Source organism: Rhea americana, unplaced genomic scaffold (genome assembly GCF_003343005.1).
Source record: "Rhea americana isolate MKP2758 unplaced genomic scaffold, rheAme1 scaffold_137, whole genome shotgun sequence".
Classification (NCBI taxonomy): Eukaryota; Metazoa; Chordata; class Aves; order Rheiformes; family Rheidae; genus Rhea; species Rhea americana.
This window is the reverse complement of record NW_028185450.1, coordinates 512491-538888: the sequence shown is the minus strand read 5'-3', so window position 1 is coordinate 538888 and position 26398 is coordinate 512491. Positions and strand designations below refer to the sequence as shown.

At 38.6% G+C, this 26398-nt stretch overlaps 1 protein-coding gene across 3 annotated transcripts in view; it reads right to left on the bottom strand.

Annotated features, from left to right (window-relative positions):
• Nucleotides 1-26068, bottom strand: part of RGS7 (regulator of G protein signaling 7) — a 283492-nt gene extending 257424 nt beyond the window's left edge. For 2 of the 3 annotated variants that reach the window (XM_085298265.1, XM_085298266.1), the window contains exons 1-2: nt 25780-26068; nt 24385-24476 (exon numbers count right to left, since the gene is read on the bottom strand). In XM_085298265.1, coding sequence (XP_085154391.1) covers nt 24385-24476; nt 25780-25789 — 102 coding nt within the window. In that variant the 5' untranslated portion in view covers nt 25790-26068. Of the gene's footprint in view, nt 1-24384; nt 24477-25779 lie in introns of those variants that run through there. The other variant, XM_085298267.1, reaches the window with a different exon arrangement.
• Between the last annotated feature and the right edge of the window lie 330 nt (nt 26069-26398).

Below are 26398 nucleotides of genomic sequence, written 5' to 3'. Positions count from 1 at the left end.
CAAGTTTGTCACTCACCTGCCAGCTCTACTGAAATTTTAATTACCTCTGTCAAATTATGGTGCTGCAGATCAAAGCTATTTGTACTCCGTTTTTTAGGGAAAAAGATCAAAATATCAAAAACCAGAGTTTTAAAAAAGAAAAGGAGGAGGTATTTAAATAGCAACTTATGTAGAAAGAGGAAGATCTTCAAAGTGAACTGATAAAACAGAAAAATAAGAACTCTAGAGAGTTATGGACAGACATGAGTACATAGGAACAGCAAAGTATTAGAAATAAGGAGAGCAAACATTTCCATAATTTTTTTCTAAAGTATGATATACATACATAATTCACATACATAATATATATGATATATGGTATGATTTATATATATGTAAAACTAACTTTATATCCTATTGAAGATGTCAATTGCTGCCATAGAATATTCACAGTTATTTAGAAGTTAATATTAATACGCTGCCCACCAGGGCTATCCATGGAGACAAACAGCTTCTAGGTGGAACAGGTTGCCCAGAGAGGTTGTGGAGTCTCCTTCTCTGGAGATATTTGAAACCTGCCTGGATGCAACCCTGTCTAACATGCACTAGGTGACCCTGCTTAAGCGGGGGGGGGGGGGGGGGGGGGGGGGGCAGGGTTGGACTAGATGATCTCCAGAGGTCCCTTCCAACCTTACCCACTCTGTGAGACTCTGTGAGAACAACCTCAGGTCCTTGTACTTTTGAGTCTTGACAACTAACCAGTTCTTATTGCATCCAAAAGAGGGCAGTCTTTCTCAGTCAAAGAGAAAGTGGTTAGATTAGCTATCCAATACACAGGAAATGTCAATCAACATTAATATTTTTTCCAATGAAATAACTATCATAATCAGCCATACATCTTCATTTACTCAAAAGGTGAGAGTGCTTACAGAACGAGAAATAATACACTATATTCCTTAAAATGTCTGAAAGCCTGAAGACTAATTATTCCTGATCTTATGTCTAAATCACTTAGTGATATGAAATCAAGTAAGCATGCAAAAACAGAACTGATCTCCTGAAAAAAGATGAATTTTTAAGTCTAGTTTGGATGTGATCATACCAGAATCCTCTCCAACTAAAGCAATGTTTTGACTGCTCATCTCCCAAATCCCTAAACTGCTCTTTGAGAGCCTTTTCAATTTGGGGTAAAAGCATTACTGACAAAGAATTAACCAAGAATCAGGGGAATGGAACATTGGTCTCTGCTCCAGATAAAATATTTTAAATATGAGTGGACTGCTCTCAGTTCCTCCTAGTGCTTGGTGTTTATAACACTCTCCTGGGAGGTACTGATGAGAGATTTATATCCCTATCTTAGGAGATGTTGTGTACCTCTCATAGGAGTGTCCTAACTATGAACAACTGTATATGAGGCAGGGGAAGAAAACCTGGTGACTGTGGTTTTATAAATTTAGCTATAATTCTTTTAGCCCAGCTGTTATTATTTCAGTCTGGCATTAGTTTCATGTTAAAAATATGTAGTCTTTCGTTAACTTCTTTGTGACTAAAACCAGAAAAAATCTCCAAAAAACCCAGCTAACTAGTCTGAGTGGAGACTCAACTGAAAGTGGAGACACCTCCTTCCTAAAGAAAATCTCTCAGGCCTAATCCATGGGACTGCATTTACTCAGATCAAAACAGAATAAGCCACCCATTAAGGACTGATTAGGAGTAAGTCATTGATTTAGACTCCTCTAGTATGAGAGTACTACTCAGGACTCAGAAGCACTACAAAGGCAGGAGGGAGTACAGCATGTATGAGAATGCCGTTGTTACAGACCAAAACAGATTAATTGTGGAAAGACACAATAAYAGAATTAATGGGAGATGCTGAAACCTAGCTGAAGGAGTAATTTTTGTGGCAAAGAATTTCACCAATAAATAAAAATAAACCAGCAGAAATAAGCAAGGAAAAAGAAAAGGCACAGAAGAGATGGCAGAAAGCACAGAATGAGACACAGGACTTGGTCATGGTTAGTAGTAGAAAGTTCTTGCATATAAAGGTAAAAGACCAAGATGCTGAAATGGCTTTTGGAGATGTGACAGAYGCATTTAAGAAGTTCATGAGATATGAGGAAGAAATTGAGAAATTTCGAAAGGCAGACTTGTTTCTCAGCCCATCTGATTTAGCTCCCCCACCTACGCAAAGAGAGAATTTCTAGAAGCATCTTACAACAAGCAAATGCCCAAAATACCAAAGTATCTGCTGACTTTTACGGGTTTTTGTCAGATGTCACAAATTGTTTCTCTTATTAATTATATATATATATATAAAAAAAAATTTCTCCAGCGTTCCTCTACAACTGTAAGCCAAGTTTCCATATACTGCAAAAACACTGAAAACTGCAGTAGATGCCAAATCAGGAGATGGCTTCAAATGGTAGCACCATGCCATCATAGGTAGCCTACAAGTGCCAAACAGCTATGCAAGCTACTACTGAAATTCCCTGTTCTGTTGAATCCCTCCAGCAATCAGGGTTGGTGTGATGTAATCTAATTAATTCATTGAGCTGAATGCACTGCAGAAAAAGGCACTCAGCAGTTTAATAGGCCCCGTTCATCACTCTTCCTCCTTCCCCTGYCTTTCATTTTGGTTCCCTCTATCAYTCCATGCCTCACATCCACAGATAATCTAATTAATCAGCCTTTTCTAAAGGTTTAAATCAGTCAAAATCGCCTTCTAGGTTGCACATGACAAACTCAACCCMTCTGTATCCATTCATATCCAAGTACACACAATCAATACACAGTTATTACCTCACAGAAATACATGGGGTTTTTATTCCTTTAAAAYACAGCATTCAGATTTAAAAACACAGCATTCAAATTGAAAGGAAATCTTTTTTTTTTTTCAAACTAAAAACTAAACTAAAAAAAATCATAAAAAGCAAATAAGTAGGCGCCTGTGCCAGGTGAAGATTTCCTACTAATAAAAGGATGTAATAGAATAATGAGCTAAAATTTTTTTTTAACTACAGTATATAATAGAGCCYCTCTCAGAAATCACCCCACTTCACAAAGACTTCCCTTCAGACTAAGAGATTATTAGCAGACCTTCAACTTTCATACAGTTCCTCAAATCTTATAGGAAACTTCCTTAAAACCCCAACGTGCAGCCCTKAGAACCTTCCATAGCTCAGACCAATTGACAGGCAAATAAAATTATATTTGTGAAAACAACTTGGTTGTATTCTCTCTAAAACTRTATGAAAGAGGTTAGGAAGAAGAGTTCAAAACAAGAATAAATCTAGATGTTGAAAGTGGTCAGCTACAACAGCCTGGATAGTCAAGAAGTCTTACAAAGACTTTGATATTGTAAAACTCAGCTCAGCTTCCAATATTTGGGGGTCAGTGAATAAAATACATTTTTTTACTTAAACTGTATTATAATATCAAGGYACTTTTATGGGTAAGGAAAAACAAGTCACTCTGACTTAGAGAGCATACCCTAATTAGACAGATAATGAGGTTAAAATGAAATTAAAAATGTAAGACATGTAGAAAAAGAAAGCTAGTATTAYGTATTCTGTTTTCAAAATGTGAACACGTCTGATCTGTGTTACACTGCATAGTACCATTCTTTACTTAAAGAACTGCTAAATACAAGGATATATGCAGTTAACTTTGTCACTAACTTCCACTTTGCGCTAGAAGCAGATAGCAAAATCTGATAAAGTATTTGACTGTTAAACAAAATGTTTAATTTAAAAAACATCTCCCTAGTTATGCAGTGGTTCAAACTTTATTTTTGGCAAAAGAAAGAGCTTCAAGGAGCAGTGAAGAAGTAAATGGGGCTAAAGATAGCAGAACTCTGCTGTGCCTAGATAGGAAGCTAAAATTTTATGCAAGAGAATCAGGCATCAARGTAAGACTTTGTAGAAAATAAGAAMTTGTTTTATAGGGGGGAGAGAAAGATATTTAGTCACAGGTCTTTTGATAACTGAAGCAATAGAGAGATGGAGCCAAGTGAATAAACAGGTCATGACAGCCAAGGCAGGAAGCAGCATGAATACATCTAGACTGAAAAATGGTTTCACAGTGGGGGAGGAGACTACTGCTTATTTAATAAGGAAGAAGACTCCACARTCTCMGTGACCCTGTATGCCAACTGAAAATTGTGCAGTTGTCAAAGGTGAGGAAGAAGGATGGGCTAGGATGAGAGAAAGGGAGCAATAGGATGATTCAAAAAGCAAGGAGGAAGGATTGATCCAATTTTCTGTGCAACTGGTTAGATTATTAGAGTAAAATTAGAGGRAAGAAAACTAAATCCAAGGATAGACAGGAAAAAGAGCTCAGTTTTATAGGGAAAAGAATGCACTTGGTTCTTCATCTCAACAAACAAAAGAGAATGAACAACAGAGCAAGGGAGAAGGTTCACAGAGTCAGAGTGAATCAAACTACTTTGTTGACTGGGCAAAAAAGCAAAGAGCATTACAGGTTACAGAGGAATAAAAGTCTCAGCTCTTACTGGGCAAGGACAACCTGTCTTTGAAATTAGCTGGTGTCATCTCCTTCTTGACTACAAATAAAGAGGGAACAAATTCTGAGCAAATTTCAGACACAGAGAGCCTGGATTTTTATCTAAGACTAAGCTTAGTCAGTGAGAAACAAGGCTGGCTGCAAAATATGAAGGACGAGTTTATTAGTCTGAGCTACAATAGTTCTCAGGGATTTCTCTAAAGATATTTGAAAAGAAAGCTGCAATAAGAACTGCAAAAACATAAGGAAATAGGAATTTTATATGACAAAGATAGCTGAAAGTTAGTTATGAACATGACTGTGTACGTACTTTCACACTGTCATATGCAACATTCACTTGTTTGATGATGCTATGAGATACTAAGGCAAAGATTATCTAACGTATCTTTAGCCTCATGGTAATACATGTGCTACACTCATACTGTGGCTAGGTAATATATGCAATACATAATATGTAATTATAATGCAGTTACATCTGGCACACATTAATTAGAGAAAATGGTTTCATACTGGCTCGGATTGTTTCACATAATCTGAGAGAGGAAGAATAAACAGAGATGAAATCTGGTTTTAGCTCAATTAGTACACCTTAAACCAAAAGCTTCCTCAGTGAAAAAGCAGCATTCAAGACACTGCCTCTGGCCTGCAGCAGATGTTCCCAAGTGACTGCTAGTTATGCTCACTAATTCAGCAATAGCTCTTTTGAGTTGACTTCATATTATCATTTCTGATTTGTTTAGAAATGATTTCTGTGGCCATATTATCATTTCAGTTCTCATAAGAAGCATTCTTCATTCTCTTAAAACACTACCACATCTTCCAAATAGGTTAARAGGAAACACCTTGAAATACAGAACCTGTCCTGCCATCTAGACTGWTAAGATCTTGAAAAGTAAGAATCACCTTCAGAGCAAGATTCAGGATGCATGAGACATCTGGAAAGCAAACTACAGATATGGGATTGTATGTATATATTCCTGGCTAACTATTTTTAGACAACTAAACGTCACTAGTTTGGTGAAGCATGTTCCAACAGATTGCTGCTAATATAAAACATCYATATTGCTTTGTCAGTCACAATATATCTTCCAAATACTTGTTCTTCTTAGCCCTACCTTTGAGGGCAGACACAATACCCCAATAATTTGTATGCAGGCACTTGCAACAATGGAAATTCATGAGCTTGGACTGGTGCTGAGCAATTTAYTGGCACTATGAGATGTTTGGATTTTAACTGTTATCAGGTAATAACGCTGTCATGACAGGATACTACTGTTATATCCACAATAGTCCTCTTCAGTGTGGCCTCTCCATTTCACTTCYTAGTATTTGTGCAATGCTACCTGCATAACTTTTCCATGCCAGCTGTTCAAAGGGAAATGAACTAGACAGAAGTCATATTTCCTCTTTTCCTGCTTCCAACAATTTACAGAAAAGTAAAGAATTCAGCAGTAGAATCTGTGGGTGCTGATTCCACACGCCAGAGAAGCAAAATTTATACTGCAATCTTCATTCTGGGATAAAAATTTTCTAAGAGCATGTCTTACAGTTCCAGAGAAATCAAATATGGTGCACAGYAAAAGATTAGTAAGGTAACAGAGAGGCCCACCTCACAGGCCCTTCCTTCCTCCTCAGATTGCTGCTGTCCTATATGCTAAATGCAGGAATGCTATCACAGTATTCRGTGATATCAAATTTGGTAGCTTCATCCATCAGAATAAGGAAATGATGAGTTCTGCTATTTTAACATACTGTCTTTTCTGTGATATTCTAAGGTCCTCCTTTGCCCAYCTCTTTGGACAAAAAGATCATCTATATACAGTCATAAGGAAAGTCAGGTAGCTCTAAAACATCTCTTTATCAGCCTTACAGAAACCATTTCCAGGCAAAATAACACTGTAATAGAGAGTCAAAAAATCAGATATGATCTTCAAAATTTCCACAAGCCATCTTAAATACGACAACTCTTCCCTCATCTTTTTTAAAAAAGTACAACTAAACACATAAGTAAAAACAACATCAGAGTCCAAAGCCAATAAAGCATCCCTACCAACAACGGAACCTGAAGCACGTGGTAAAGTCCAGCTGCCTACACTTGATGTTGGCTTAAAGCATCTTCGCAGATTTTCTTGAAACAGCATCTAAAACGTTACAATTAAAACATGGGGAAAAAAAGAAATATACAGGATGACAGTTATTGTTCCTGCAATCACCAAATGCTCTGCACTTTATCATAATAAGTAATTGCAACCATACTGCTTTAGTATTCAACCTATGTGAATTAGATATTTKGGGAAAAAAAGTCAAATAGCAATTGACTTATTCAGCAAATACAACTTATTGCATCCACCCTTAGGTGTAAATCACCTTATTTGGTTCTTACTGTCTGTAGCAGTGCTATGTAATACTACAGCTTGTGTGCAGAGTTTATGGCATTGAGGGTTGTTTGTTTGTTCCTTGTTCTTTTTTAAACAAAGGATTCACTTTCTGGAATTACCACAAACTACTGCAATAAAGTCTCCTTAAGGAAGACAAAGACGAGAAGGAATTCCTTTTCATATGCTCTGCAATACCGCAGCTAAGTTATATCTGGGACAAACAGATAAACTATAATATCTAACTAATTTCTTGAAGAGATGAGRGAAAAATTGAAAGTAACCATGATTATCAGAGAAGCACCTCCGTTAGCGAGTTTGCAGGGTTCTAACTCCTAGTTATGATTCTGGCAGCACGAATCAGTTCTGTGTTGCTGAGAAACTACCCTCTCCCTTTCCTGGGTTGTTTTCCCTCATTAGGAACATACTGGCTTCATGAAGCGAGACGTTAACTGACCTGGAAAAACTCATTTCTTGTGTAGTGAATGCAAAGTCCAACCTGCTCACTGGGGCCTGAATTTCACCCTTCAGCTACAGAGTGTTCAAGCACCGGGATAGCAACAATCCATTCTTTTCACTGTCTAGTTTCCTTTCTCTCAATTCCACACTYTTTTGGGACTTTACGTAAATGCCTAGTAAGCTAACCGAAAGAGAAACATTACAAAGAAAGGTGTGTAATAGACCTTTTCAGAAGGTATTTTCCTGTTCTTTATTACTACAGCTTGTTGGAGGAAGAGGACAGAGAGAGAGGGAGGGCGGAAGGAGAAGCAAAAGGGAGAAAATAAAAGACATTTACTTCCATGGCAATCTGGTGCTTTTTTTTTTTTTTAATTTCTCCTGGATCACATACCATAAACAATGAACAGCACATCTAATCAGTATGTTTTTGATGACCTATGCAGGCAGTGAGAAAAAAAAACTTGATAAATAGCACCTTCCTTTGCAACCATGTTTAAAAGAAAAAATTATATTTAAAAGATAAAGCATTTTGCTTGTTTTTAGCTATATCTCCATAGATAACTATATTGCATTTGAACAATTAGAAATCAAAGTGCTGGCCAACCAATTCAAAGACTTTTTTTTTTTTTAAGAAGTGTTAGGATTTTTGTTTAACTTGTATTGACCTACTTGTTTTATCCTCTGCTCTCCAGGAGTTCACTGTACTTTCATATTTATTATATTCACTGATTATGGTATAATGGTCATTGCTATACTGCCAAGGTACTTGAGGTTAGACAACTATACGTAAGTATATAAACACTATATATTAATATTCCTAGGAGAGAAAACAAACAAACCAACAAAAAAAAAGATATATCTTGTATATCTATATATAAGACAGAACTGTGTTCATTAATTCAACCATCTCCAGAAATAAAAGAAGGCAAATAACAATTAATTAAGCACATTATCCAAAACAGCAGGTGGCCCTGTCTCCTTAAGGAGACTTGTATGAGATAAACCAAATTTGAATTGATCTGAACTTTACCAGGGGAGAGGGGTGACACATGGAGCAGCAGGAATGCTGTGGGAATGAATGTTGTGTACCTTGACTTCAGCAAGGCTTTTGACACTGTCTCCCATTACATCCTCCTAGAGAAGCTCAGCAAGTGTGGGTTAGACAAGTGGACAGTGAGGTGGCTTGAGAACTGGCTGAAAGGCAGAGCTCCAAGGGTCGTCGTCAGTGGCGTGGAGTCTAGTTCGAGGCCTGTGGCTATTGGCATCCCCCAGGGCTCAGGACTGGGTCCCATCCTGCTCAGCTTCTTCATCAACAACCTGGATGAGGGGACGGAGCGCATCCTCAGCAAGTTTGCTGATGATGCCAAGCTGGGAGGAGTGGCTGACACACCTGAGGGCTGTGCTGCCATTCAGAGAGACCTTGATTGATTCCATGATTCTATGAATACAGAGCAAAGAGCCAACAATACTGAATGTAATTCAGTCTCAGAAGGTTTTGGATTAGAACAGGGAAATGACCAAGCCTGCCATCACATCTGCATTGGYAGCTCAGTCAGTACTAAAGAACTTCACGAATAAAAATTTCTCCTCATGTGTTTTTAATAGGATCTCATATGATTAAAAAAAGGGGGGGGGGAGGTAGTACAAAAAGCTTTCTRAAATGTTTTGCTTCAATTTAATTGATGATGAAAAGGTTGAATTTTTATTTTAATTGCTATAATCATTTTGTCTTGTATTTTGTGTTTACGTAAATTAGGATAAAACATCTGAAAGTGTGTTCAAATATTGCTAGTACATCCTTTAGCTGCTATTGGACATTAACTACGCACTTTGCTCAAGGCAAAGGACTCTGCCTGACCAGGCAGAAGCACTCAGAATATCAGCACAGGGCACCAACCGAGGCCCATCTTCCCCAAGTATGGAAAAAAACAAAAGTTTATCCCAGGACAACTACAACTGATTTTTGCAGTGGTAAGTCAGAGCAATCACAGCTACCCGAGGTTCACTAAAGGTTCACTAATCCTGAGGAATTCCAGTTGACAAAACTTCTGGGAAACCCTGCAGATCCTTAAGAGTTCAAGAAGCATCTCCATGGGGATCTTGTTTCTGACACATGACACAACTCTAATATTTAATATGAATACGGGAGATGACTCAATGAAAGAGAAGAACACATGGTCACAAATGGGAGCAATACAGAGTTGTGTATGTTACTTAACGAATACCACCAAGACACTATGGTATAGGGACCAAAAGAAACAAGACTTAAACTTACAGGTATGAAGCAAACTGGTCAAGAATTAGAGAGAGAAAATAAAAGCAGAAATTTAAAGGGGAGAAAGAGTAGTAAAAACCTTTCTGCGCCATAGTAAATCAAGTACAGTTGGATCAAAAATGGAACAAAAGGACCTAAATTAGTATTTTATTGCCAAAAAAAAAAGGAGGTGAAGACACCATCAGAGCAAACAGCTTTGGCACACAGAAAGGCATTATCTTTGGAGACACTTGTTTTTCAAGAATGCTTGGTGTAGCATTCCTAGGACCACCAGTATGCTCCGCCCATGAGGCTAGAGCCTTCACATATTTCACAAGCTAAACAGATCTGGATTTTCTGAAGGCTGTCAGGAAAATACTGCTTCTATAAAAACAGTACTGGCTTTTCAAAAAATAGTACTCGATACAAAYCCTATCATTGGATTAGTGAGCAACGTTCAAGTACAAGGAAAGTGTTTGAGCAAAGGATGCTTGATATTTTAATCTAATGATTCTATTCATTATTTAATTTTGGACTTTTAATAAGATTGAAAGGTAGATCCTGATGCTCTGACTCAGTTCAAGTGTAGATAATTAGCATACTTTGGAGGGAAAAGTCAGAACTCTAAGGATTAAGTTATTTTCTGGTACTTCTGAACACTAATCAGCACTTGAATATCAGTGCATGATAAAGGAATTCTTATACATACAGCTGCTTTTCAAGTTGTTTCAGCAACTTCAGACACACAACTTTTACTGATTTTCCTGAACTTTATGAGTTCAAGAGCTGCAGACAACAYTCCTTTCTCTATTTGCATATCAATTAGCAAAGTTTTGGTTTTGTTTTTTTTGACAAAAAAAGACTGGTTTATCACTCTTATTCTGGAAGAACTTTAATGTAAATTATATTCTTACAGCATTTAGATACTCTTATGGATCCCCAATATTACCGATCTCCGATGACTTTACCTGCTATAAAATATTCTTTGGTCATAGTTCTGTTCTTTTACAGCTCAATCCTATAATCAAGTCCTTGTCTTRTTGGTCTCTGGTATTGCATTTGCAATAGGAAATGAAAGAGGCCAGGCCCCATTCCCACGTGAAGAAGTATGGCACAACAGATTGCATCCATATGGTTAACCTGTCCTCCCTTAGAAGAGGGGTGCTTCTTCCCTAYTGTCTATCAGAAACAGTTGTTGACCCCCTTTCTCCATCTGAAAGCATTGTTGGGGAGCGTAATGATTGCTACAGGTCAAAGTCATGCCAGGGAACATACTGAATACGGACAATCTTGGGTTAATGCTGCAACACATGCCTTGGCCCTTCTGAGATTCCTAGTGCAGATAAAGTCTTAATGACTAAGCTGGTTATCACTCCCCTCTACCTCCATTTAATCAGCACACAAAGAGAGAGACACTCTCTTCATGAGGTTGTTTGAACAAGCAATCTGTGCTTCTGTAAGTAAGGTCTTTCGAAGAAGATTGCACTCTCAAGTTTTTGTGAGCTGTCCCTGAGACAGTGATACCATGTCTCATGATCRTGCAGTATAAAAGTAACAAGGTTTGTGAAAAATAACATCTGCTTTATTCATTGTGGTTACTGTGAATATTCTTAGAATTATTTTCAAAGACATCATACTAAAAATGTGTTGAAGATGTGTGCCTCCTTCCCACTCTTAAAAAAAAAGGTAGGGAAAGAGAAGCTGAATAGGAACTGTTAGTCAAAATAACATACGTAGTACTGAAAATCACATGTGCAAGAGCTACATACTTAGAATAACATGTTTAGCATAGGTACTGTGTCTAGCATAGGTACTCACCTATGCTAAACATGTTACTCTAAGTATGTAGTTCTTTTCTCTTTTCCAGTATGAGCTCTTTCTCATTTCCAGACTTAAGCAGTTATCCCTTCTACCTACTGTACAGCAAGTGTTGTCATGTTGAGAAGTCCTTGGATCTTCTGAAGTATAATGTCTCACAATTCTTGGTTACACTGCAAGAATTGTTTCATTCTGTAATTTCTCTTTTGTATGAACTCAAACTTAGTTCTGTTTTAGTTAAATTTTAATGTGCTAGCAAACCTCCTGACTTATACATCATGCTGAAATTGTTGTGACAAAGATTCATTTGTCAATGAAATAAAACATGCAGTGATGTAATGAACAAGCAAGCGTAGAACAGGCTGGGTAGTATCCCCTATTAGGGCTAACACTTCTCTGAAAAAACACTGAAGTTGTTTAGAGCTCTATAAAATCTTTTGAGCTAAATTTATTTTCACAAAAGGCATTGCTCCCAGGATGAATTCTTCTGAAGTCCTCATCAAAATGATTCAACTCTAGCAAAGAATACTAGTGAATACAGATTTAAGTGACACCCTTCTATGCCACTCAAAAAAAGCTTTAGAGCGAGAACTATCTGGTTAAATTTGTCCGTAGGGGGCCCTGATTAGGCATTTGCCTTCACTTGCTGTTTTGGACTGCTACGAACCAAGCTGGAGGCCAGAGATCCTAWGTTTTAAATAGCCAACTTTTCGGGAGAAGGATGACGTCCATTTAAAATGAGGATAGTACAAGAGACAGAGAGGAACAGATTTCAATGAAGAGCAAAGACAGACACTGCTTCTGGAAAGGCTAAATCAAAAACACAAGGGAGTTTAAAGGAAAAGCAGGACTAGAACTCTCTGCTCTTAACTAAAGGACATGAACTGGGAGCCCAAGAGAGTAGACGCTAGAWCGGAGAAAGAAGCTAGAAGGAAACCGAGAGCTGGTGTGTAGGCAGAGAGACAGATTGTACATGAATCTGCAGGAGGACAGACAACGTTTTATGCTGCTGAGTAATCCTGAAGTCACTTGTCCACAGAGGTACCTTTCTCAGCTGTACAATCATTTTAGGCATATGGATAAAGTGTAACAAGTCTAAGAATAAGGAAGACAGAAGTGTGACTTTAAACATGCTTTGGCTGTCTGGGTTAARAACCAAAGCCTTCAACCTGTTATAGAATCCTAAAAGTCCTTCTAGAGTACTTTAGTGAAAGATGATATCTCATATTCCCCAGTGAGATATCCTCCATTCTCAGCTCGCAAGCCAAAGAGGATGGGAGAGAAAAAAAAATGAATTTAAGGAAAGAAAATACAGAGAGCTATTTATTCTAATATAAATGAGGTTATTTCTCCCTAGGTGCAGGACTTTGCACTTGCCTTTGTTGAACTTTACGAGGTTCCTCTCTGCCCATCTCTCCCGCCTGCTAGAGCTTCTTCCCGCCCCCCCCTCCCCCCCCAAAAAAAGTCTTAACACACAAGGAAGCTTAGACCTTCCTGGTTTTGACTTTCAACGCTTCTGTTCAAAGTTACTGAAAGCTAGGTTATCCATTCATCCTGAGCCCTTTAATGGGTCACTTCTCAGGTTCAGGGCTTTGTGACAAGTGTATTCACTTGTTTGCAGAAGCAGTTATGCACACCTGCCATCTCCTGACCATAGTTCAGGAGTAGGTAGTTCAAGATTTAAGAGCCAACACAAAAAGATATTAAAGAAAGCAGAAGTATGAAACTATATATATTTAGAAGTCAGCATGTTTTATTGTAGACAGTTCTATACTTGAAACATAAGAAGAAATTGAAATATRGGCAAGAACGAGGCAGATGAGCTCACAAGCAGCATCACAGATAAATGGCTGCAGAAAATATGACATTGAAGAGACAKGGAAAAATAAAAATGGGTAAGGAGAATGGAGCTTCCGCAGCTTGACAGGGACTACAAAGGCAGGTGGTTAACCGAAAGTGCTGGCAGAATTATAGTTTTGCATATGAAGCCAGTGAAGACATTAAAAAAGAAATTCTAATTATGTCTCAACAAATGTATTTTTCTCCAAATCTATTTTCACTGTTTTAGATTTTTACATCATTTAGAATTTCACTACTGCAGTGTGCAAAAGAAAAGGTACCTGGATCACACACACAAGAAAAAGCTTCCTGCCAATCTCCCTCCTCCCACCAAAACACAACCATAAAGAAAGATTCAGCTAACTATCTATGGGAATTTTCAAAAGGGTCTGGCAGCCTGGACACTAACTTTTGCTCCAGTCTGTAGAAAGCGGCTGTGGAGGCATTTTTCAAAAATTCTTGTAAATCCTGCCTGAATYTTCTAACACTGGAATATTCACAAATCCAGCTTCCCTTACTTTAAGGAGTCCCATAGTACTTAAAGCACTGAAAAATTGTATCCTTACATTAAGATTCTGAGAAATCCAGTTAGCACGACAACTATGCCTGCAATGTTATTATTTTGTTCAGAATTCACTCTTACAGGTTCTTCAACTTATGCACATTAACATCCAAGTTTCAGAACTAAAGGTCTTCTAACCAATATCACAATTCCTCTTGGTCAATCGAGGGAAGATAGATAAGCCTCCATCTCGCAGAGTATGCTTCATGGGGCAGGAAAGAGAGCCAACAGCAAAATACAGGCAAAGTCTAAAGGAATTACCTTCCCTCTCTGAATAGGGAAAGGTGCTTATCAGTTTATCATCTGTTTTAACATGTACTACAATGCAGCACTGAAGTAAAAATTAGAACAGAGACTTACAAAGGCTTAGACTAACTTATATGAACAATCAAAACATATCAAAGACTTCATTTTTCAAAAGTTTTGGCTGAAATCTAATTTCAAATCATTTACTGATCAGGAATTTCTTGTACCTTTTCAACATATAAACAGAACTGGCCACACACACACAAAAAGCTTGCCTCAAAGACAAGCTCAGGAAGTGCAGGAGAGATGAGCAGACAGCGAAGTGGATTGAGAACTGGCTGAAAGGCAGAGCTCAGAGGGTCGTCATCAGTGGCAGAAAGTCTAGTTGGAGGCCTGTAGCTAGCAGTGTCCCCCACAGGTCAGTATCAGTTCCAGTATTGTTCAACTTCTTCATCAATGACCTGGATGAAAGGAYAGAGTGTCCCCTCAGCACGTTTGCTGATGATACCAAGCTGGGAGGAGTGGCTGACACACCTGAGGGCTGTGCTGCCATTCAGAGAGACCTGGACAGGCTGSAGAGTTGGGCGGAGAGGAACCTCAGGAGGTTCAAMAAGGGCAAGTGCAGGGCCCTGCACCTGSGGAGAAATAACCCCATGCACCAGTACAGGCTGGGGGCTGACCTGCTGGAATGCAGCTCTGCAGAGAAGGACCTGAGTGTCCTGGTAGACAACAGACCATGAGCCAGCAGAGTGCCCTTGTGGCCAAGGCCAATGGTMTCCTGGGTTGCATTAGGAAGACTATTGCCAGTAGATCAAGGGAAGTAATCCTCTCCCTCTTCTACTCAACCCTGGGTGAGGTTGCAKCAAGGTCTGGGCTCCTCAGTACAAGAGACACTTGGAGCTACTGGATCGAGTCCAACAGAGGGCTACTAATATGATTAAGGGACTGGAGCATCTCTCATATGCAGAAAGGCTGAGAGAGCTGAGACTCTTCAGCCTGGAGAAATCTTACCAATGCATACAAGCATCTGAAGGGAGGGTGCAGAGAGAATGGGGCCAGGCTTTTTTTCAGTGGTGCCCAGTGACAGGACAAGAGGCGAAGGCACAAGCTTGAAACACAGGCRGTTCTATCTGAACATGAGGAAAAACTTMCTTAGTGTGAGAGTGACAGAGCACTGGAACAGGCAATCCAAAAAGGTTGTGGTGCCTCCTTACTTATTGATATTTAAAAGCCATCTGGGCACAATCCTGTCTAACATGCTTCAAGATGACCCTGCTTCAGCCTTCCAACTTCAACCACTCTGTGAGGTAGGGGAAAGGGGGAGGAGGAGGGAAGAAAGCATGGGGCATTCTATGTGGATTACTGGTCTAAACCAGAACTGCTTAGCTTTTATACCCACATCAGAATACATTCCTTCCTAAATATACGACCTTCAGTCAGTAAAACTTTCTAGTAGCATCTCAGGATCTTAGTACACTAAACTTGTGCTAAGGTCCCTTTTCCCCTCCCTTTGCACCCTTTATTTTAATTACCATTAACTCAAAAGCTGAACTGCTAAACATTATCAGTCTCCTAATAACAGTTTGCAGTAAAATCAACAAGCTATTTCTACAGTCTTCCTCCTACTGCTCTACAGTAAAATTTTTTATCTTTCCCATTCTATTTTGGGTCCTCCACAGAAATTTGGGTTGTCTTTTTTTATTATTTCATTATTAATTATTTTTCAGCTAAATTCATAGGTTGGTCATCCAATTGAGAAAGTAGCATTCCCGATTTCAGTGGGATTTGTCACTAAAATATATCCAATTCAGTCATGTTTAAGAACTCCGGCTTAATAAGTATAATTTGAAAAAAAAAAAAGTCTTAAAGTTGACTGTGTGTTCTTTCTCTAAGAGCAGAGGAACCACATTAATGACTGGAATGCTAGAAATATCCGAGAACAACACGGAAGAGAAGATCCTTTAAAGAAATCTTTGCTTTCTTTCAGTAGGTAATTTGACTGTAGTTTTTTCTTCCCAGTTCTAATATGACAATAACTACAAATATATGTTTCAGATGGAGTAGGAAAGATGGGTGCTAGATACTATAATCTTAAAGCTCATGGTACAGAACTATCAGTGCCTGCCTTAAAAGACCTGAGGAAGGGATTTCTCACACCTTACTATTCATTGTATGAGTATACGGAAGTAGCAAACAAAGTATTTTTCCCGTCTACCTTTTTCTGTCAGTCACATTTTGATGGACTCATCTGTTCTGGCTATCTGGAGGTACCTACCTCTTTCCATTAGTTCTAGAGGGAACCTAGAGAGCTAACTTAGGCTACACATCTAACTTTTAGAAAGTTAACATAAGGTATGGTAAACCTAGGTCACTTTTATTCAGTTGCATAATGCATAAATATATCTAAGCCCTTCCTAAAGCAACAACATGATGAAAGCTAGTCTGTTCTCAAATACTCTTAAGGTCTTTCAGCAAACTGCTGGTCAGCAGTTACAACTCTGCAAAAGASTTCACAATTGACTTAAATATCATTAGAGACTGTCTACACACCAACAAATCTTGATATTCTGCATTATCCTGTTTTAAGGAGAAAATGGAAATATTATTGTAGTGAATCATATTTTGTGCTGAAGAACTAAAGACTGGTTTTAGYATTTTTTTTTCCACCTATGTAGATTTAAACTTCTAAAGGTATTCTGCAAAGGTGGAAAGAATGAAGACTTAAGTTTATATGGAACATAGTTAATAACAAAGAATTTTATGAAGTAACTTCTAAAGGTAGTAATTCAAGTGCACAAGACATTGGCTTTAAAACTCCCCCTTCTATATTTCCCTCTCTATTGATATTAATCTTTAACTCATTATCACCTTCAAATAGATTTATCTAGCCCTTTGGGAGCAGAGGTTGGAGACCTCTTTAATGACACTTAGATCAGCAACTGAGTCATGGAATCATTACTACTGACCCAAAGTTTTTTTACACTAACTTTAGAAAAAGAGATAAGACTTTCAGTATTACTGAGGACTGTTATTTTTTCAATCTTCTTTCTGATAATTACTTTGAATAAAATTTAAACTAGCAACTGCCTGCCAAGCTTAATTTGATTTCTTTCAATTTTATATGCCTATGCATTGAAGTAAAAAGCACTATGGAAAAACTGAGTAATTCACATCGTAACTGTTCATTAGACATTCAGAGAGTTCCAGTAGCATCATCAGATATGCTAATATGTAACCATGATATGCTATGATGTACACAGAGCAGTTAAAAAAAGTCAATGCATTCAGAAATTGCTGTGAAGAACGATAATCAATATTTTGTCTCATATTTTTGCCCACATTTGTCTCCAAGCCATTCATTCATCTTCCCCTTCCCTCACATACTATCAAATAYTTACCTTTAGAAAATAAAAGAACTCTTCAGAGCAGGCTTATTCGGTGTGCTTTTGTCATGAAACAGGAGTGTGCTCCAGTGTGTAAGTATTATCTCAAAGTAAATACCTCACACGAATGTACTGATTATACTTCACTTCTACTTTATGATTTGTTCTGAATATGGAGGTCCATTTGCTGCCTCCTCTACAAGGATTATGCTGCAATCAAGGTCAGACTGAGCATTTACCACCACCAACTCACCCCCAGTCTTCCCCACCTTTCATATCCAGGAAAATCAAAAATGGACAAGAATGGACTGGACTTTCATCCAAAAATGGACTAAAATGGACTAGAGCAAGCATGCTCTAGTCAGCTAGTCTTATCACATGCCCAGTCCACTCTACATTGACATATATGTGTTTAATTTATATCTAAAAAAACCCTTCAGATTTCAAGAAGCAGGAAAATTTCCGGTTCTAAGTTGGACCTCCCATTTTACAGTAAATGGTTTATTCTGTCARCTCTTCCCTTGGTTTTTATTGATTCCCAAGGAAAATCCCTAAAGACTACGTGAGAACACACACACTTCACAAACTGCTCCCAAGGTTATTACAGATGCTACTGCAAGCAAATCCCAACATGGGTATACAGTGGGATGGCTTTTCTCAAGTTAATTGACAAATCCACACGGTATCTGATCTTCTTGGTAACACTGTCACCAGCACGAAGCACACACCTGCGAAACACTTCGCTTCACCGSCACCTCTGCAGGTGTCTCTCCCCTGCAGTGCTCTTTCCTACCCACCTCTCTCATCCTAACAGTGAATACAAATGATCTAAGGCCAACAAAAGATATAAGGAAATGAACCCGGATCACTACTCGATGCCATCACTACAAWGTTGATTATGTGTATTCTGAGTAAAGCAGAAGAACAGTGTTTAAAACACTCAAGCAGGCAACACCCTGCTTACCCACCTCTACCTTACCCCTCAGTCTTATTTGAAAAATGACAGGTACTCCCATATCTCCATAGTAATCAAAGCCTAGTTCACCCACRGAAAAGGCTGTCAGGATTCCAACATTAATGAAAAGTTAAGTTTCAAGCATATCTTGGAAAATTGGAGGCCAGAGACTCTAAGGGTTCACACAAAGACAACCACCACTTTTGATTACYCAGGCAATAAATTGCTTTTAAAATTTGTTTCACCAGCTAGGTTCACCACTCACTTTCGTAAGTAGTTAGGGTTTGAGAAATAGTATATGGAATGCATTAATATTTGCTATATAAATTACARATTAATAATCTAGATTAGAATTATCTGTTAGAACTTTCACTACTTCTATATAAAAGCTAGCTTAGTTTTGTTTTTTAAAAACATTCTTACAGAAATGTCTGATGTCCCTGTGATTAACACACCACTTGCAAAGCTACAACCATGGCATCTCGAAGAATTAGAAGGACAAATGGATGAAATATTCTGAACTAAGGCTTAAAGATTACATCCTATCACACAGTTTTGAAGTTCTTAAGAATTCCACAAGGAATCAGAGAGATCAGCTGATTTATTCCCRTTAGAAAATGCACACAGGGACTTGATCTTTTTACCTTCATAGGACATAAAAAGATATATGTGGAACTCAAGTCTCAACATGGTATCTCTTTCCATTGAGGTATTCTTGTTTCACAGAAGATTGAACTTTCAAATTCAGACAGAGGAACATCAAAAGGGATATTGAATAAATGAATCTTTCTGGTGTTGATAGTGAAAAGGGGAGAGTATCCCTGGGGCAAGCTCTGTTCAGTTTTTTCCTGGACAGTTCTGGAGACTACCTGGCTCTCAAAAAGGAAAATTGTCTTTATATGTCAATTGTAAAGCAGCCAGCAACTCAAAGACTAACACATGACAGATCAGACTTCTGAAGAAGTCCACGGGTTCATTGATGCAGAAGTTTGACTTTTCAACTGCCTCTGCTTTACACTAGCTAACAATTATTAAATCGTGACTTATACTGGAAGGAGAAAAAAAAATTTTTTCTAATTCTCAATAAATACAGTTACTCCAGAAATACCTTTGAAACTATGCATTTATATAGTCAAATTCATTTCAAATAATTTACACATTTTCTAGAAGCATGAACCACAGTTCAACACAATGTTAATTTTGCACTTTCCCAGACTGGGCTCTTCAAGTCCTGCCATCAGGGAACTCTTGAGATTTGTATCATCCTAAAATAGCATAGGCCCTTGGTAAGTATCAAGTGCTGACTGACTTGCCATTTTTATAGAAAAAATTACTTTTCAATTTGTACAAATACAAAGCACTCTCAATAAGGATAGCTAGCATTATTTACTTTTCATTACATCAATATTTCAACCTAACATAGAAYTTACCCTGCAGACACTGTTGTYCTGTATTCTTTTGATGCTATTAACCCTTGGAAAGATTTATCAAATAGGAATCAGATACATCTGTCCGCTTTCTTTCAAAATGCAATCTCTCCTAATCTCCCCCTATACATTAATAAAGCAAAATCCACTCTGACACAGGATAATGACTGGCTGAATTTGTATTTATACATATGTAAAGTTTACATCAGCAGACTCAAATTCTGGCAACAACCTTACAAATTCAGCAACGTGACAATCAGCAAGGACAAATATTGAAACTGAACAATAATCATAACGAAGTAAGCCAAACGATACTAGAAAAAGCAACACGTCTGTCSCCAGTTCCATCATTTGTTGCAGATATAAAACACTGCATAGAGTCTGAAGTCTAAAAACACAGCTTCTTTGTATTCACTACAATGGTTTTACTTTTCTAYGTTAGGGGTTTTATCACAGAAACAGCGTGTTCATAAGAACGGAGTCTGCCTTTAACTTCTGATACAGGTGCTGCAGACCTGCGGAGCATCTGGGGCCAGACACTATCCTTGCGCATRTGCATGGAGGAGAACATACTCCAGAGGACCAGTGGGAAAACTGAAAAACAGATTGATAGCACAAATGTCACTTTGAGTCAACAGTGAATGAAAAGGCTCTGAAAACTTAGTTAAGACAGATATATGTAAAGTTAGGGGACAGTATCATCCTATATAACAAGGAAGTGTGAGATGTAGAGACAAAATTTTAGGTGTCCAGCACAAAAGATGGCATTAGCTTTGCTACCAGGTAATTATACTCCATAGAAGCACCACCTTCTGAGATCATAACATTTCAAAAAGCAGAACAGAATGTTTCCATAAGCAACTAAGTCAAGTAATTATCAGAAAAAGTCTAAATAAACAGTAGCTAAATAAATATTTAGGAGATGGAGAACACTATTCAGTAATTGGGAAAAAAAAAAAAAAAAAAAAGGTGAATTCCCACAGAAAGCTATTGAAGGACCCCAGAACCACAGAACCATTCCCTCTTTTTTTTACCGCGCCCAGAAGAGAAGTCCTACCTTCCCAACACAGACATTCTTTCTTACTTGCTACAGCTCTTCAAAAGCAGCAGCTCTGGAGCCCTTCCAGCACAGTTAGCTCCAGCACCTAGGGACTGCCTTTTCTAACAGCTACTTCTAATCAGCAACAGATGGGAAATAATTAGGCTGCACCATGGGGTAACAAGAAGCCCCATAATAATCCAAGAGCCAGCTCATTTTATTAATATGTATTGTCCAAGACAGTATTTACAGGCCTGAATTTYTTCAAAACTTTCTCATAACTTATTGTTTCAGTCTTCTTTTCTTTTGTGAAGAGCTCACCAAGGCATTATGTCATCACAAAATAGTAGGTAGTAGGAGAGCAAGGACCCCCTCACCAAGTACACCCTCTGCAAAATCAAGGAAAGCTAACATCATTCAATGATAAATAGGCACTTCCACTGACCCCATACCCTGTCTGCCTTATGCCCTATCTTCCTATCTTTTTTCACTGTCCAGAATACCATTAGGAAGCTAGAGAAAAGAAGGGAAAGGGTTAGAGATTTTCATTATTATTTTTCAGGGTTTGTAGCCAGTATTGAAAACAAGTCCAACAATTCTATCAGGATTATTGACAGAAGAAGCATTAAGATGCTTAATGCTGAGGAGAGGTCACTCTTGGCACTCTTTGAGGGTTTTTTTWTTTTTTTTTTTTTGATCACACAACATTAAAGAAATGAAGATATTAACTTCTCTGATGCATTGATTAGTTTTGACCATGAAGACAAAAGCAGGAAACTGCATCATTGATTTTATTAAGTAATTTTAGAAACATTTTAGTGCCCCTTAAATAACATAACTGCTCTACCTAAGCAGAGGTATAAGAACTAATCTTTGTATTTACTGGAAGAAAAAGCATACTTAGAATTCCATTTGATGCCCAAAAGTATAATAAACAGTGAGGCTGAGGATTGTCCCTAGYGTACATCTCAGAGAACTCTGTGAGATTTAGTCTGAGACTACAACCATAAGTAGACTTTTGGCTAAAGATTTGCACCTGCATAAATAACTGAAAACATGAACATAGGCACAGAACAGCAAAGCCTAGCATTCAGTGGCTCCGTGTAACACAGCTGGATCCCTGCTGCTTTCTGGAAGAAGGGACAGGTTCTGACCACACTGCTTACAAATAGGATGCCTGGGGTAATACACAGTTCCTACTACTACTACAGTCCTTCATCCTGTAACACCACTAACAGCATCTTTAACAGGGTCTCTCACCTTTCTCAGAAAATTGGCAGGAGCTCTTGAGAGCTCCACTTCTCTGGCATATCTCCATCCAAAATTCCCAACTATTTCCTACATTGACCGAAAAACTCAAGAGAACAATGGTGACCTTATATCTGAAACAGCGCTTTCCCTCTATGAAGATATCTAATGCACTTTTTCAGCTTAGTTTTGCAAAAATTCTTGTATTATTCATTCTAGTATTAGTCATCACATAACCTTGACCATACTTTCCTTTTGCCAGTAATATCTGAACCTATAACGTAAATATTTGAAAGGCATCATTTATACACACAAAAATTATTAATTTATCAAGCCCCAAATATCCAACGTTATTCACTTTTTCTATCAAACTTCATGTGCTGCAAGAAACAGATTGTACTAATCACCTTATAAAATATTTACTGTCAGATGATAAATATACTAAGCAGGAATACCTCTCATGTAAGGAAACATTCTAGATTCAAAAATCAAGATAACAAAAAGGGAAGATAACAAGACAACAAAGTAACAGATACTGTTTAAAAAAAGAACAAGATAACAAAATATAAAATTGTATAAAAATAATAAAGTAATCAAAAAAGGAGCCCTAGTAAAGTCCAGCAGACTTCTCTTTCCAATGTCAGAACATCATGTATCAGCTATATTCCAAAGTCTTTCACCCTGTGTACCTTAAATACTCAGTTTCACTGATATCTTAAACACATATGCACTTAATGTCACAGCACACAGAGGGTTAGGCAATCTGTAAACATTATTATTAATCGTTACAATCAAATTTTATCTCCTACCTCAACAACAAAATCTCAAGTACAGCTAACAGTTAAGACGACATAACTGCAGAAGACGCTTGCATCAGAAGTACTTACCTCAAGATCTGASCTACAAATATGGGGCAACGGGGTTCTCTGCCTTCTGTAGGCAATGTCTCTTACTGCATTTTCTTCCATGAATTTTCGGATATTTTACATTTTTTAGTTTTCTAGGTTAGTTGAACCTTTCTAAGGCTCCCACCATTGAGCAACCAGACTCTTGTCCTCTCTTTCCTATCATTGATACCCATCACATCTCCCTTATGTTGCTACAAAGTACTGCTACCAGAATCATCTTGTAGTTCATTGCTGACTCCCTCACATCCCTTCGCTAACCCCCTTGTTCTCCTCCAAGTTCTCAAATTTAGCCTGTTAGTCCCTCTAATATTTAGCCCTACTATATCCATCAGCTCTACTTTCTAACTGTACACTCATCTTCATTTAGTCAATGAGAGCAGTGATTTCCTTATCCCACCTCAAAACTCATCATCTGCCATAGCATGGATAGTAAAGCACTGATTGCCAAGCACAGGACTGTGCCTAACCGACCAGAATTTAGCTTGCCACCGTCTCCCTCAATCACCAGCTGTGATCCTCCACCTCGTTTTACCAGCTGAAAACTTAATAGCTATCCGTTGTTCTATACAYGTTCTTATCTTGGGATAACAAGGCCCTAGTTTCATTGCTCTCTCATCGTTACTCCTGCTATATAAATGTTAAGTAACAATAGGGCATAAGGGGTAGTTTCTGGACTTTGCTGCTGAAATATCTCCTTATGACACAAGATGAAGATGTGGTAAAGTTATATTTGAGATCAGGATTATCACCTGTTCTCATGAATATGAAACAGATAAATATATACATCTGACCTCAGTTTATACTGTCTTTGAGACTCTGTAAACAAAATGCATAACAAGTAATGGAAAGAAATGTTTATATATAGTATGTATATACATGCATATATGCAAATACATATTTCTATTTAATTCATATTTTATGCATGATTATGTCTGACTCCACACTTTTCTTCATGCTGTTTGTATTTCCATATGCAAAAGAATCAGTCAGCTTCAGTCCCAGTGGTTCTATTAGTTTTTATCTCCTAACATTTTCTAAAAGTGTCTCCTGGTGGCTTATATAAATAAAAGTAGCATTTTACAGGAACAACAGATTTACACCTTTAATAAGACTGCCTTCCTTTCTGCATGCAAGTCTACAGTGCATGATAAATCAGGTTAAGCAAGCTGCTTATCAAATCTGAGGCCAAACACTTTTTTTGAAGAAAACCTTATTTTTCTGAAGAACTTCAAGCTTATTTTAAAAATGTTAAACTATTGATGGGGAAAATCAATTCCTTTTCCAGCACAGACAATGCCATGCTATATACAACAGCTAAGACAGTTTTTCTCTTTTATTAATTTCACAACCCTTTAGAATTACATTACCTACCTTTTCTTCTTTAGAATCCAGACAGTTACTAGGGACAGCCATGCATGTTCTACTGACTTCAGAAGAGAATAAAAGATCTGTCCAAAAACAAGCTGTCAGAGCAAAGAGAAGAATTTAAAAGATCAGCAAATTGCTATTTTTTAAATAATATCATCTAACTTAGACACTTCATCAGCAAAGAAACTGCAGCTAATTCTGTTCTGACAATAAACAGTTTCCTCAAAGAATCCGAAATAGTAATATATTCCTCCCAAAGAATTAACAGAAGAATGACAATTAATCTTAGGAGAGAATAGGGAAAAGAACAGCTCCTCACAAGTAATACCCTTCCTGGAAAAAAAAAAAAAAAAAGCTTAGAAGTGAACATCCTTATACACACTTTTCTTTACACTTTTATCTCAGTCCAAGTGGTTGTAACAGTTTCTGTCTCCTAACGTTTCCAGGAGGTATCTTGGGCCAAACACAGGGTAAGTTGACATAAGTGTCCCAGTTATTATGGTATAGGGCATATAAAAGGAGGAAAGAGAYCAAGTATGTTGTCAATCTTGCCAGTTCTGGAACAGAATGGCACTATTATTATTATTGGGGTAGCAACCAGCACCCTCATGCCCCATCTCATATATATCCAAACCAGCAGTTTTGGGACTTAATGATGTGCAGTAAGTTAAGGGAGAGCTCTTGTTCTTTCCTATTGAAGAAGTCCAGTTTAGCATACGTATCTCTACAGTGACATGTAGAGATAATGAAAAACTGACTATCCAGCTCTGCTAGCATGCTTCTCCTATAGACCACCTAGCCTATATACTACTGTATTATTATGCAAAGTGAAGCAGTCTTAACAGAAAAAAAAATGAATAGCAGTATGCACACAAACAGAAATAGCTTTTGTCTCTAGAATAGCCTACCAGTTTAAACGCTCTCCAAGGCTTCTGTGCCAAATACAAAAATCTGCTCCCRGTTCTCTAATAAAACGAGTGCTCCCAAAACAGATAAAAAGCAGATTCTTTTCTGGAAGAAGTATGAGCCAGTCACCCTGCATCTCAAAAATATTTCCAACTGAAACTACTCAGCAAAGAGAATGCACTGCAAATAATTGCTAAATAAGCAAATGCACATTTTTGATGACTGTCTGCCCCCAAAAACCCACTCAGTTCTAATATGAAACACATAATACTGAAAAATAGTAAGTACATACTTTTCAATCAGCCACAGTTCAAGTTTGGGATGCAGTATTTGGCCAAAATCTGAACAGCAGAACTATTTCAAAGGATACACAACAAAACTCAAAATATCGGGGAATTTCCTCTTGCAATTTCCTCTTTCTAAACTCTGATTTTCACGGTACTGTATTCCCAATGTGAGCGAATGAGAAGTTTTACATGGAAGGAAGCTTACCCAAGTGCATTAGAGGGAACTCACGAGCCTAGGCAAAGCATTTGCGGAAGGTAAATAACAGGTGTTATTTCTTCCTTCTTATTTAACTACCACTGCGTGTGGTGCGGCTCTGCCTACGGCGCCCTACCGAACCGAGCCGCACAGCGCTCGCTGCCGCCCTGCCCCGAGCGGGCGCCGCACCCTTGCGGAGGGGGAGCTCCACCGCCTTTCCCGTGGCACTCGGCCAAGGCTGTTACCCGCCCCGTCACAGCTCCCTAGCGCAGGCCCGCGACGGCGCGCTCGGASGAGCGCACGCAGTTACAACGCCGCAGCGCAAGGCGCGCGAAGGCTGCGCAACGCCACCGGCGCGCGCGGCAGCGGAGGGGCAGCACGGCGGCGCTCCCCCCATGCGCGCCCCCGCTGCCTCGCAGGCCGAGGGACACCCGTGCCTTCAGCCCCGGCAGCCGGGGAGAGCGGCGGGGCTCCGGGGACCAGCACGGCCTCCCCGACCGCCCCCTTCCGCGCCACGGCSGTACCCGCCCCCTCTACGCGCCGCTTCGGGGCAACGGCTTCAGCGCGCACGCGCCGCCGCACAACGCCAACGGCCGCGGCGAGGCGCATGCGCAGCGCGCCGCCCCGC